This window comes from Bombina bombina, chromosome 2 (assembly GCF_027579735.1).
Source record: "Bombina bombina isolate aBomBom1 chromosome 2, aBomBom1.pri, whole genome shotgun sequence".
In the NCBI taxonomy this organism is placed as follows: domain Eukaryota; kingdom Metazoa; phylum Chordata; class Amphibia; order Anura; family Bombinatoridae; genus Bombina; species Bombina bombina.
Genome location: NC_069500.1, coordinates 905900237 through 905915614, shown reverse-complemented (window position 1 = coordinate 905915614; position 15378 = coordinate 905900237). Strand labels below are relative to the sequence as shown.

General features: G+C 35.5%; 1 protein-coding gene across 1 annotated transcript in view; it reads right to left on the bottom strand.

Annotated features, from left to right (window-relative positions):
* LOC128647368 (neuronal acetylcholine receptor subunit alpha-7-like) overlaps window positions 1-15378 on the bottom strand; it is a 509652-nt gene that overhangs the window by 326730 nt on the left and 167544 nt on the right. The window contains exon 3 of the mRNA XM_053700153.1: window positions 4461-4505. Within this exon, the coding sequence (XP_053556128.1) occupies window positions 4461-4505 (45 nt within the window). The remainder of the gene's footprint in view (window positions 1-4460; window positions 4506-15378) is intronic.

Here is a 15378-nt window from a genome sequence, read left to right as displayed (position 1 = left end):
GAGTACACTGTAGTTATATTCCATGCTCGCTGTGTTTCTTGACATTTCTCTTTCCTTTTTGTTCAAATTTTCACTTATGCCTTTACAAATACACAGGGCTGTGAGTTTGTTTTTTGACAGTCTTATTTCCAATACTAGATTATCGACTTGACAGCTCTATATTACCGCAATAGCAAATTGTTCTGCTTTTCACAGTACCTTGTTACTCCTGATACAGGCTGTATACTTTATACCTCTTACTACACCTTTGAACCAGGTTATAAATATTTTATCGCTACAACTGTGATTCGTTCAGAAGACAGGCTGTTTCTAACCCAGTTACTGATCTCACCCCCACCATTGAGCAGGCTTGATTAAAGACCTGTATATAAAGCCATCTTACCTTATTAGACTCAGCAGTAGCGTTAGCATTTCTATACACAAGTACTTCCATTAGGGTATATTTCCCTCTTGCCCTGGGAAGATAACCCACAATAGCGTTTGTAATTCTGGAATTGGATACAGTGGCGTTGCTCTTTTCCCGACTGTTCCACTATTAGAAGACCTTAACTACACTTAACAATACAGCTCTGAGATTGTGGTGACAAGGATATTTCAATACTGTGTTTTTATGTTCTATTTCACACTTTCCTTATTTTTTACAATATTAATAAAAGTTAAGTTTTAACCCCTCAATCCAGATGGAAATATAAATTATAAACACATCCTCTCCACTGCCCCTTTGATATTTATTACAATAAAGTGTTGTTGAGTGCTATCTATGTACACTCTTCACCAGTAGTTTACTGGTTTTCTCTGTATCTAGTTCCCTTTCCGTGTACAGCACCAGCCTAATATTATAGTCAAATACAGTCCTACACAAGTTTCGTTTGGATACAATAATGATATAGTCATAGGCAACAACAGATGTTGTGCCATCGTTCTTTCTGCTCTTTTTTTCCTTTTAATGGCAATGCCCATCCAAATGCCCTTTTCAAGGCACTTTGTAATTTAGTTTTTTTAAAAGGGACAGTCTACACCAGAATTTTTATTGTTTTAAAAGAAAGATAATCCCTTTATTACCCATTCCCCAGTTTTGCATAACCAACACAGTTATATTAATATACTTTTAACCTCTGTGATTATCTTGTATCTAAGCCTCTGCAAACTGCCCCTTTTTTCAGTTCTTTTGACAGACTTGCAGTCTAGCCAATCAGTGCCTGCTCCCAGATAACTTCACATGCACGAGCACAGTGTTAGCTATATGAAATACGTGAACTAACACCCTCTAGTGGTGAAAAACTGTTAAAATGCTATCTGAAAAGAGGTGGGCTTCAAGGTCTAAGAAATTAGCATATGAACCTCCTAGGTTAAGCTTTCAACTAAGAATACCAAGAGAACAAAGCAAAATTGGTGATAAAAGTAAATTGGAAAATTGTTTAAAATTACATGCTCTATCTGAATCATGAAAGTTTATTTTGGCCTAGACTGTCCCTTTAAGATAGGTTTTATATTTATTGTGTAATGTTAGAGGTGTTAGTGGTGTTTTTCACTAAAAGCTGATCGCTTTAGGACAATGCCCTACAAAAAGTCCTTTTAAGGGCTATTGGTAGTTTATTTTAGAATAGGTTTTTTTTTTTTGGATTTGTTTTTTTTAAGGGGGTTTAGAATAGGATAAATTATTATTTTTTTGGGGTAAGCACTTTCTGTAATTTTAGAGTTTCTTATTTTTTGTAATGTTAGAGGGTTTTATTTTCTGTAATTATATAGTTTTTTTTTTAGTTTTTTTGTAATGTTAGGGTTTTGTTTTTTTTTAGTAATGCTAGCGTTTTTTTTAAAGGTAAGAATAGGTTTTATTTATTTTTAAAGGTAAGTTTTTTATATTTTTTTTTGGTAATTAGGATTTATTTTGTAATTTTTGAGTATTATATTTTTGGTTAAGTTAGGGGGTTTAGATGATAGTTTATGACTGCGATGTGGAGGGATAGCGGTTTAGGGGTTAATAGTTTATTTAGTTACTTTGTGATGTGTTTGCTATTTAGTGTTTTTGATGTGGGGGGTTTCAGTTTAGGGGTTAATAGTTTATTTAGTTACTTTGTGATGTGGAAGTTTTACAAAACTTTCCAATTTACTTCCATTATTAAATTTTGCACAGTCTTTTTATATTCACACTTTTTGGAGAACAAGATCCTACTGAGCATGTGCACACTCTCATTGGGTATACGTATACTAGTCTTTGATTGGCTGATGTCTGTCACATGATACAGGGGACCGGAAAATAGGAGAAAAAAAATCTACTGCTTAAAGTGAAGGTAAAGTTTTTAAATTAGGATGACATCAATGCATCTCTTAATATTACTAGAAGCTAGTCGCCAAGTTTTTTTCTCTATTACTTTGATAGTTTACAAAATAAATATATTTATAATTCCCTACCGTTTTGATGATGACTCCTCCCAAACCCTATTTCCTGCTTGTCTGGTCTGTGACTCTCAAAAGCGCGTTCACAATGCTCCTTTTAACTGCGCATGCGCTAATCGGCGATATGTATGCTAATAACCGGTTATGTGGGTCTTGGTGTCCCTGCACTGTCAGGACCCTGGGATAATGATTTACGATCTTGCTAATGCTTCCAGTGAAGCAGTGAGTTTGTGCAGTGTTTGCATGTGGAGGCGATTAAGAAGTGAGGGGGTATGTTGCCTGCTTTGAGATTACTTCCCATTGTATTTAGCCCAGTGCTGCTGGTGTCAGATGTCCCCAGGAACTTTCCTGACAAGAGGCAGCTCGGTCCCTGCTTCTCACTGCACAGTATCTGATAGCATGTCTGGGCTGCAGATGTGTACGGAGCTGTCAGAATTACTACATGTAATGAATACGCATGCGCAAAACTGGAGCGCGCGTGTATTCCAATGTAAAGGGAAAAGAATAGCGCATGCGTAGATGAGCAAGGAGGCGAATGACGTAAAGTGACGGCCGCCTAACGGCCAGAATTTCAATTGGATTAGCAAAAAACGTGATCGTTTGAGAAAAAAAATATATATATATAGGGGCTGAATTTGTGGACCTTTCAGAATCGATTTATTAAGGTGATAACTTAATTTATACTAATATATCTAAAAAATGATATTGTTTTTAAACTAATAATGCTATAATAGATCGACATCATGTTAACTTTACCTTCACTTTAATTGAAATTCAGAATAGTTGTTAAATGATTGTCTTTTAATTTTGTACTTAATTAGTTATACTGCATTAAATGGTCCTTTAACTGATTAGGGACCAAGATTTTGTGTATAAATAGATATGGGTTACATTTTGAGTAGTGCACTAACAGTGCGCTAACTGTTGCACACACATGATAAGGGGTTTATGGCGGCTCTTTGCCCGCATATTACAAGTTAACATAAATGCATTATCTTGAGAGCAATTGAATTTAACACGCGTCAGGATAGCTCGACTTCAGAGCTCTGTTTAACTGTTACATGAGTTGCATAAAACACATCAAAAATACATTTGAAAGTACAGTTACACTCATAATAACACTGTCTAATAAAAAATATATGTTTTTAAAAATTGCAATAAAAGTTATAAGGGCTCAAATATATGTGGTCTCAGGACTGCAAAGTGCTTCAGCATAGAGATATCTACATACACCTCAAAGTGGGAGGGGGGGCTGAGCTGGGTTTAAAGATATGAGGTCTCAGGTGTTAGAAAAAAACAGACAGGCACAGGGCTTTAACTTAGAGATACATGCATACACATTTCTAAATATACAGTATATATATATATGTGTGTGTGTTTGTACATGTGTATTTATGTATTTATGTGTATATATGTATATACAGACATATATATATACATATAAACACATAAATACATATGTATACATATAGACATAGAGCCCTTTGCAGTCGTAGCTGAAAACATGAAAAATATTTTTTTATTTAATATTCATATTTAATAAAGGTTTTACCTGTGTATTTATAAAAAAAAACATTATATACATATACTGTATGTGAAGAACATTGGAATGGGAAAATATTCATATTTCATGTCATAGCTCCATTAATGTCTATGGGGGATACGTTAATTTGGTCACGATGTTCAGACTTCTGCTTTTTGCGTGTATGGGGGTAGCATGCAAAACGAAAAAAAAAAATACTTTCATCTATTAATACATGTGCTACCTGACGTGCACAAAAAGCCGAAGTCAAGGGTAATGTGCGAGCGGGAGTGCAAACTACCGCTTCGGTCATAATCTAGGTAGACATAACCTTATATATACTTTCCTGCAAGTATATTAAGCATATTTCTTTCCTCAATTGCGTTTGTCTACGTTGATAGCATTATAATAGGGTTGAGACATATAAATGTTTGCCTCCACCTGAAGATAAATCTGCATTTAGCCATAATAAAAAAGATAAAAGATTAATTTAATTTCAAGAATGTTTGTATTAGTCTATTGAGAATAAACAGTTACTTACAATTTGAAGCCAGGCATTTGTAATCAGAACTTGATTCTTTTCATCCTAGAAAGAAAGAACGGACATTGAAAATAATTCCCACTGCAATTTTTGTAGAAAATAAATTAAAATGACTGCTATTGCGATTTGAATGACAATTTTGTTCCTAATGAATCAATATCCAGCTTGAATTATTTTTCTACTTATATATATTTAAATATGGAAGAAAACTATTTCTAATAAACACTCATATTTAGATTTTTAAAGGGACAGTCTACTTCGAAATGTTATTGTTTAAAAAGATAGATAATCCCTTTATTACCCATTCCCCAGTTTTGCATAACCAACACAGTTATATTAATATACTTTTTACCCCTGTGATTGCCTTGTAATCTAAGCCTCTGCAGACTGCCCCCTTATTTCAGTTCTTTTGACAGACTTTCATTTTAGCCAATCAGTGCTGACTCCATGAGAGTTAGCACAATGTTATCTATATGGCACACACGAACTAGCGCTGTCTAGTTGTGAAAAAAGGTCACAATGCACAGGGATAAGAGGCAGCTTTCAAGGGCTTAGAAATTAGCATATGAGCCTACCTAGGTTTAGCTTTCAAGAAAGAATACCAAGATAACAAAGCAAATTTGTGGTTTAAACCGCTGCTTCATAAACCCTCTATGCTCTTGTATTGGCAGATGAAAATCACACCGGATTCATTTGACTGGGGTGATTGACAATCCCTACTCTCACACAGTTTGTTGCGTAAGGGTAGGGGGGCGATTTAAGTCATCATCCAAGGGGCGCTGAAGAGGTCTTCCATCCAATTGAAGTCATCATCCAGGCGGCGTCTTCAATCTTCATCCATCCAGAGCGGAGCGGAGCCATCTTCAGACGAGTCGACGCGGAGCCATCTTCTTCCACCGATGACTGAATGACGAATGACGGTTCCTTTAAGTGATGTCATCCAAGATAGCGTCCCTCGAATTCCGATTGGCTGATAGGATTCTATCTGCCAATCGGAATTAAGGTAGGAAAAATCTGATTGGCTGATTAAATCAGCCAATCAGATTGAAGTTCAATCGGATTAGCTGATCAGATTGATCTCGCATTCTATTGGCTGATCGGAACAGCCAATAGAATGCGAGCTCAATCTGATTGGTTGATTGGATTAGCCAATCCGATTGAACTTGAATCTGATTGGCTGATTTAATCAGCCAATCAGATTTTTCCTACCATAATTCCGATTGGCTGATATAATCCTATCAGCCAATCGGAATTCGAGGGACACCATCTTGGATGACGTCACTTAAAGGAACCGTCATTCCTCGTTCAGTCGTCGGTGGAAGAAGATGGCTCCGCGTCGGCTCGTCTGAAGATGGCTCTGCTCTGCTCCGGATGGATGAAGATTGAAGACGCCGCCTGGATGATGACTTCAATCGGATGGAAGACTTCTTCAGCGCCCCTTGGATGAAGACTTCGGCCGCTGTGGATCTCCTCTTCTGTTCCATCGGTGGTCGGCTGGCTGAAGACAGCTAAAGGTAGGATGATCTTCAGGGGGGTAGTGTTAGGTTTATTTAAGGGGGGTTTGAGTTAGATTAGGGGTATGTTTGTGGTGGGTTTTAATGTTGGGGGGGTTGTATTTTTTTTTACAAGCAAAAGAGCTGAATTCTTTGGGGCATGCCCCGCAAAAGGCCCTTTTAAGGGCTGGTAAGGTAATAGAGCTGTTAACTATTTAATGTAGAATAGGGTAGGGCATTTTTTTATTTTGGGGGGCTTTGTTATTTTATTAGGGGGCTTAGATTAGGTGTAAGTAGCTTAAAATTGTTGTAATATTTTTGAAATGTTTGTAACTTATTTTTTTTATTTTTTGTAACTTAGTTTTTTTTATTTTTTGTACTTTAGTTAGTTTATTTAATTGTATTTAATTGTAGTTATTTGTAGGTAATTTATTTAATTAATTTAATGATAGTGTAGTGTTAGGTTTAATTGTAACTTATGTTAGGATTTATTTTACAGGTAATTTTGTATTTCTTTTAGCTAGGTAGTTATTAAATAGTTAATAACTATTTAATAACTATTCTAACTAGCTAAAATAAATACAAAGTTACCTGTAAAATAAATATAAATCCTAAAATAAGTACAATGTAATTATTAATTGCATCGTAGCTATCTTAGGGTTTATTTTCCAGGAATAATTAATTTAATGATAGTGTAGTGTTAGGTGTAATTGTAACTTAGGTTAGTTTTTATTTTACAGGTAAATTTCTCTTTATTTTAACTAGGTAGCTATTAAATAGTTATTAACTATTTAATAGCTATTGTACCTAGTTAAAATAAATTGAAATTTGCCTGTAAAATAAAAATAAATCCTAAAATAGCTACAATATAATTATTATTTATATTGTAGCTATATTAGGGTTTATTTTAAAGGTAAGTATTTATTTTTAAATAGGATTAATTTAGTTAATAAGAGTTATAATATTTAGATGTATTTAATTAATATTTAAGTTAGGGGGGTGTTAGGGTTAGACTTAGGTTTAGAGGTTAATAATTTTATTATAGTTGCGGCGGTGTAGGGGGGGCAGGATAGGGGTTAATAAATTTATTATAGGTGGTGACGGTGTAGGGCGGGCAGATTAGGGGTTAATAAATGTATTATAGGTGGTGACGGTGTAGGGGGGGCAGATTAGGGGTTAATAAATTTATTATAGGTGGCGACGGTGGGCTCCGGGTGCGGCGGTTTAGGTGTTAACATATTTATTATAGTTGCGGCGGGGTCTAGGAGCGGTGGTTTAGGGGTTAATAAGTTTATTACAGTGGCGGTGGGCTCCGGGAGCGGCGGTTTAGGGGGTAATAAATGTATTTAGTTGCGGCGGTGTAGGGGGGAACAGATTAGGGGTGTTTAGACTCGGGGTACATGTTAGGGTGTTAGGTGCAGACATTTCCCATAGGAATCAATCGGATGTCGGGCAGCAGCGAACATGAACTTTCGCTATGGTCAGACTCCCATTGATTGAAAACCAGGTACGCTGGGCTGGAAAAGTGCTGAGCGTACCTGCAGGTTTTTAGATAACTAGCAAAAGTAGTCAGATTGTGCCGAACTTGTGTGCGGAACATCTGGAGTGACGTAAGAATCGATCTGTGTCGGACTGAGTCCGGCGGATCGAAGCTTACGTCACTAAATTCTACTTTTGCCGGTGTGTAGGGCTTGATAACTAAGGCGAATCAGCCTCACCACAAATACGCTGCGGAATTCCAGTGTATTTGAGGTTGGCAGCTTGATAACTAGGGGCCCTTGTCTCCAAATACTCTCCCTCCCATCCCCTTCACTCTGCTCATGACCTCCTACTCTCCTCCTCTCTTGTTACCTCCTCACATTTCTGTTTACAGGATTTCTCCAGACTGACTCAAATCTTGTGGAACTCTCTGCCTCGCTCCACAAGACTCTCACCTAGTTTTGAAAGCTTCAAGAACTCCCTAAAGACTCTACTGTTCAGGGATGCATACAACCTACACTAACCTTTTCTAATACCAGTTCCTCTCCTCCATCTCTATCCACCATGAACTCCCTTAGAATGTAAGCCTAAGAGCCCAACTGTTTGCAGATTAACTTTATAAGAGCTGACTGCAACAGTGCGACTCTTGGCAGGGCCCTCTACCCATTTGATCCCTATAAATGTTACCTTCTATACCGCCTACGTTTATAACGCTGCAGAATATGTTGGCGCTCTACAAAAATAACCGATAATAATAATAATAATACACAACTACTTTCCCCTATTTTGAATATTAAAATTTAACAGAATAATTTTTGTATAGTATGATGAAAATTGAGACGTTATAATAAATTATGCAATCTTACTACCAGAATTTTAAGTTATTAATGATTCTCAGTCAACAATTCCTCTGCTAAAACATTTCACAACTAGACATACAGACGGACAGACAGATAGATAGTAAGATGATATTGGAAGCATGTTTTTTTCCGAATGATTTAAGCCAAAAATGGATTTTGTCTACTAAACATCCACAGCTGTGAACAAGTTTTTACTACAAAAGTTCCCAAAAGGATGATTTCGGTTGTTAAGTACTTGCTATTGGGATTGAAACTGGGAATCCAACCAAAACTGATATATACAATGGCCCTTTCACAGCTCGTAATGATACATTACGGTTCATTTGAATTAACCCCTTTGTTCAGTGTGTAAGGGAAATACTAATTTACATGTGTGAGATAAACCTATTGTCATTCGAATCCATCCTAATCACTGAAAAACAATATGAATGGCATTTGTATATATATTAATCACTTGCCATGTTTGCTTAGGGATTATATTGACACTTAATATTTTAAAAGGTTTTCTTTTTCATTATTTCTATTTGTTGATTACAAAAACACCTGGTTGGGCAAGCTATACATATGTAATCAAGAGCACCATGGTTTCTCTTTGAAGAAGTGACTGGAACCTATCTCATCTTAGAGTGAAACAGCTAAGTGATGAGGTTTCCTTCATTGCAATAATGCAGCTGCAAAAACGAAATATTGCCAAAACTGTAGTGATCTAGTTTTGTCTTTGTACAATATTTATTACTGTAACTAGATTGCTACACAAAGTTGTGGGTATTGTAAGTAACCTTCCTTTTTTTAAAACATGATTGTTGCATCTTCTAATTTTTTTAATTTTTTTTAAGTCATCTCATTCTCAATCAAATAAGATGGAATGGCAGTGAAATCCCATAAATGAAGTTGTGGTTCCATCTTAAGTCCTGTTCCCCAAAGACTTGTTACATTTAAAATCCTGGTTACGAAGATGTGATCCCATTTTAAATTCCAACTGTACTGAAGCTGACAATGCGATTGTGACTTAAAACCAAACACACGGACAGAATGCGATTACTACACACCATTTCTGGATGTTGCGGACATGATTTCCATTTTTTTTTTCTTTTCCTACATATATAGTTAGCTGTATGGAATATCACATATTAAATACATATACATATGCAAATTTGTGTTCTGCCCATTATAGACAGACTACACAATAGTGATGAATAGAGCGAATCTAGACCATATATACAAATATGCCTCTAAAATGTTGTCTGTGGCCAATTCAAAATTGTCTTGCACACGTGCAACATCATAAATAGAATTATTCTAAATTGTCTTGGAATACTTGCACATCTTTTAAAAAGACCAGATTGAGACTTTATCAAGTGCCTTTAGGTGTCAAATTCAATAAGTGTAAAATGTTCTTGAAAACCTTTGAAAATGAATTGTAAATGGCAAAAAAACTTTTCAGGTCCATGTAAAAAAATAGAGCTTTTTTCGTAGAGTTGAAAACACATTACTGTCTCTCACCTAGATTACAAGTTTTCCGTTGCGGCTTGTAACGCTGAAAATATGGCATTTTCAGCGTTAAAACAGCACTGCAGCTATTACAAGTGTTGTTGATATAGGTGTACTCTATTATTCTAGAGTAGGTTTTTTTTATTTTGGGGTGGTTTTTTTAAGGGTATTAGAATAGGATTAATCTTTATTTTTTTAGATAATTTCGTTTGTTTGTTTTTGTAATGGTAGGTTTTTTATTTTTTGTAATGGTAGTTTTTTTTATTTTTTGTAATGTTAGGTTTTAGTGTAAGGCAGCTTAGGTTTTATTTCACAAGTAATTTTGTATTTATTTTAACTAGGTAGTAAGTAAATAGTTAATAGCTATTTACTAACTAGTCTACATAGTTAAAATAAATACAAACTTACCTGTGAAATAAAAATAAAACCTAAGCTAACTACAATATAACTATTAGTTATAGTGTAGCTATCTTAGGTTTTATTTCACAGGTAAGTATTTAGTTTTAAATAGGTATTATTTAGTTAATAATTGTAAATTTAATTTAGATCTAATTTAATTATGTTAAAGTTAGGGGGGGTTGGGTTAGGTTTAGGGGTTAATATAGTTTAATTTAGCTTTTTGCGATGTGGGGGGAGCTGGCGGTTTAGGAGTTAATAGGTTTATTTAGTTAATAACTGTAAATTTAATTTAGCTATATTTTTATTATATTAATGTTAGGGAGTGTTAGGGTTGGGTTTAGGGATACATTAGGTTTAGGGGTTAATATAGTTTAAATTAGCTTGTTGCAATGATGGGGGCTGGCAGTTTAGGGGTTAATAAATGTAGTATAGTGGCGGCGATATCGGTAACGGCAGATTAGGGGTTAATAATTTTATTTAAATAGCGGCGATATCGGGAGCAGCAGATTAGGGATTAATAACTGTAGGCAGACGTCAGCGATGTTGGGGGCAGCAGATTAGGGGTGTTTAGACGTAGAGTTTATGCTAGGGTGTTAGGTTTAAACAGTATTTTTATTTACCCATAGACATCAATGGGGCTGCGTTATGGAACTTTTGTTTCTGCGATCGCAGGTGTTAATTTTTTTTTTCAAAAAAGAACAAGGTGCAACAGCACTACACTTGGGATATAGGGGATGCCTGTATTGTAGAAAGGTATTATTCTTTCATAGGCTAGAGTGCTGATGCATATACATATTAGTGTAGGTTTGTCAACAAAGAAGTTTGGCAAAAAGATGCATCTAGATAGCACTTCAACTCCCTGTTGAGTTATAATAACTATAACATCATTATCTGGAGATGTGACAAGGTGATATGTTTAAAATTTAACATTTATTGTTCTACATTAAAATCACAGAACACAAACAACATGAAACTTTAAAAACACATTAGAATTTTAGATTTGTTAGGATTCAGATTATCCAGAGGTTAGAGATAACGACTGTTGGTCTATCAGGCTAAGATTGTTCCACAATCAAGTGGATGACACCAAAATTCCGTTGAACACAAAATGCTATACTATAATGTGGAGTATGTGTACGGATAACAAGGTATATATGGAGACTGATCAATGTCAGTAATCACAATGGTTGTGAAAAATAACAGTGTATGTCAGGATTGATCAGTATCGATGATCACAGTTGATATGAAAGACACTGAAATATATATCTTCTTAACTTAAATGGTTAATTACGTTTAGGGTTATATGAGTGTTATATTAAATTTGTCAGTACTTTGTCAATTTGAACTTAAATATCGTTCGATATGATCAATAGTCTTGGGCCTGTGGTTATGGTCCAAGTGAATTGTATTTCAACTGATCGAGGTCTAGTCTCAAGAGGACACTAGTAATGTGTCAATTCGCACTATACAACTGGGCTAGATAACTCGTAATTCAAACAGTTAATAGTCAGTGTGTATTATTCAGAACTGAGATCAACTCTTAATGCTAAAATGTTCCTCTAATCTGAGGAAGTGTGTATGGTTGGAATTCTTTTCTTATAAATTCAGTGTACCATACTGCCATTAGATTGCCTCTTGTCAGCTGCTCATATTGCAGATGAGTTCATATACTTCTAAATTGTTCATGAAAATATTCTGTGTTTGTGCACAAACAGTTAGAATTAAGGATCTTGCATTTTATAATTTACTGTCACTAGTTTGCAGTTTATTAAAATTGCTAATATGAACAAAATATCAGTTAATAGGTCTTTATTTTGTGGGTACAACGAATATAATGATTTTACACAAATAATAGGGATTATAGATCTTCCCATTAGTAAATCGTTGTAATAAATTCACGGTTTATTCTAGGTTGTAAATCTGAATAAGGATCTATTGTTTTAGCTCCAGTTGAATAAATACTGAGAATATAATAAGTTGCCTCTTGAAATCACAGACATAACTATTCAAATATATCTATCAATGATTATGATGCAGCTGATGTCTCTTGTCAGTGGCTCATATATACATTGATTCTTATAATGCTCAGTTAGTTCTGAGAATCTTTTGTATTCTTGATTTGAGTGTGGTCAGCACCCAAGAAGGCATATTACTTAGTAATCTCACTTATTCCTTATAGACATTGTCAAGATCTGTTTAGCATTAATCTGGTTAACTCAAAGTTACATTTATCATCATATGATCTCAGCTATATATATAAATATGCCCATACAACTGCCCTTTTCAGGGCAATGGGTAGCTTAGTTTATTTTGGATAGTTTTTTAATTTGGGGGGCTTGGTTGGGTGGTGGGTTCTACTTTTGTGGGGGTGTTTGTATTTTTTTTTTTACAGGTAATAGAGCTGATATCTTTGGGGCAATGCCCCACAAAAGGCCCATTTAAGGGCCATTGGTAGTTTATTGTAGGCTAGGTTTTTTTTTATTTTGGGTGTTTTTTTTATTTTGATAGGGCTATTAGATTAGGTCTAATTCTTTTTTATTTTTAATAATTTGTTTGTTATTTTGTGTAATGTGTATATATATATATATATATATATATATATATTTTTTTTTTTTTATTTTAGTAAAAGAGCTGTTTATCTCAGGGTAATGCCCTACAAAAGGCCCTTTTAAGGGCCCCCCAAAAGGCCATATTAAGTGCCCTTGGTAGTTTGTGGATGGGGGTTTGTATAGTGTTAGGGGGTGTTTGTATTCTTTTTGGAGCAAAAGAGCTGTTTATCTCAGGGCAATGCCCTACAAAAGGCCCTTTTAAGGGCCCCCCAAAAGGCCCTTTTTAAGGGCCCTTGGTAGTTTATTCTAGAGTAGGGTTTTTTATTTTGGAATGTTTTTTTTTTTAAGGGTCATTTCGTTTGTTTGTTTTTGTAATGGTAGGTTTTTTTATTTTTTGTAACAGTAGGTTTTTTATCTTTTGTAATGTTAGGTTTTAGTGTAAGGCAGCTTAGGTTTTATTTTACAGGTAAGTTTGTATTTATTTAAGCTATTTGTATTTGTATTTATTTGAACTATTTACTAACTAGTCTACCTAGTTAAAACAAATACAAACTTACCTGTGAAATAAAAATAAAACCTAAGTTAGCTACAATGTAACTATTAGTTATATTGTAGCTAGCTTAGGTTTTATTTCACAGGTAAGTATTTACGGCTAGATTTAGAGTTCTGCGGCCAAAGGGGTGCGTTAGCTACGCTGGCTTTTTTTCTCCCGCACCTTTTAAATACCGCTGGTATTTAGAGTTCACAGAAGGGCTGCGTTAGGCTCCAAAAAGGGAGCGTAGAGCATATTTACCGCCACTGCAACTCTAGATACCAGCGGTGCTTACGGACGCAGCCAGCTTCAAAAACGTGCTCGTGCACGATTCCCCCATAGGAAACAATGGGGCCGTTTGAGCTGAAAAAAAACCTAACACCTGCAAAAAAGCAGCATTCAGCTCCTAACGCAGCTACATTGTTTCCTATGGGGAAACACTTCCTAAGTCTGCACCTAACACCCTAACATGAACCCCGAGTCTAAACACCCCTAACCTTACACTTATTAACCCCTAATCTGCCGCCCCCGCTATCGCTGACCCCTGCATATTATTATTAACCCCTAATCTGCCGCTCCGTACACCGCCGCCAGCTACGTTATCCCTATGTACCCCTAATCTGCTGCATCTAACACCGCCGACCCCTATATTATATTTATTAACCCCTAATCTGCCGCCCCCAACGTCGCCTCCACCTACCTACAATAATTAACCCCTAATCTGCCGACCGGAGCTCACCGCTACTATAATAAATGTATTAACCCCTAATCCGCCTCACTCCCGCCTCAATAACCCTATAATAAATAGTATTAACCCCTAATCTGCTCTCTTGAACATAGCTGACACCTAACTTCAAGTATTAACCCCTAATCTGCCGACCGGAGGTCACCGCTACTCTACTAAATTTTTTAACCCCTAAAGCTAAGTCTAACCCTAACCCTAACACCCCCCTAAGTTAAATATAATTTTTATCTAACGAAATAAATTAACTCTTATTAAATAAATTATTCCTATTTAAATCTAAATACTTACTTGTAAAATAAACCCTAATATAGCTACAATATAAATTATAATTATATTGTAGCTATTTTAGGATTAATATTTATTTTACAGGCAACTTTGTAATTATTTTAACCAGGTACAATAGCTATTAAATAGTTAATAACTATTTAATAGTTACCTAGTTAAAATAATTACAAAATTACCTGTAAAATAAATCCTAACCTAAGTTACAATTAAACCTAACACTACACTATCAATAAATAAATTAAATAAAATACCTACAATTATCTACAATTAAACCTAACACTACACTATCAATAAATTAATTAAATACAATACCTACAAATAAATACAATTAAATAAACTAACTAAAGTACAAAAAATAAAAAAGAACTAAGTTACAAAAAATAAAAAAAATATTTACAAACATTAGAAAAATATTACAACAATTTTAAACTAATTACACCTACTCTAAGCCCCCTAATAAAATAACAAAGCCCCCTAAAATTAAAAAATGCCCTACCCTATTCTAAAATTAAAATAGAAAAGCTCTTTTACTTTACCAGCCCTGATAAGGGCCCTTTGCGGGGCATGCCCCAAAGAATTCAGCTCTTTTGCCTGTAAAAAAAAAAACATACCATACCCCCCCCAACATTACAACCCACCACCCACATACCCCTAATCTAACCCAAACCCCCCTTAAATAAACCTAACACTAAGCCCCTGAAGATCTCCCTACCTTGTCTTCACCTCACCGGGTTCAGCGATTGGTCCAGAAGAGGGTCCAAAGTCTTGATCCAAACGGCGGCTGAAGTACTCCATCATCGGGCTGAAGTCGGAAGTCCATCATCGGGATGAAGTCTTCTATCAAGCGGCATCTTCAATCTTCTTTCTTCCGGAGCGGAGCCATCTTCTTCCCAGCCGAAGCGGATCCATCCTCTTCAACCGACACCTACTCGCCGAATGACGGTTCCTTTAAATGATGTCATCCAAGATGGCGTCCCTCGAATTCCGATTGGCTGATAGGATTCTATCAGCCAATTGGAATTAAGGTAGGAATATTCTGATTGGCTGATGGAATCAGCCAATCAGATTCAAGTTCAATCCGATTG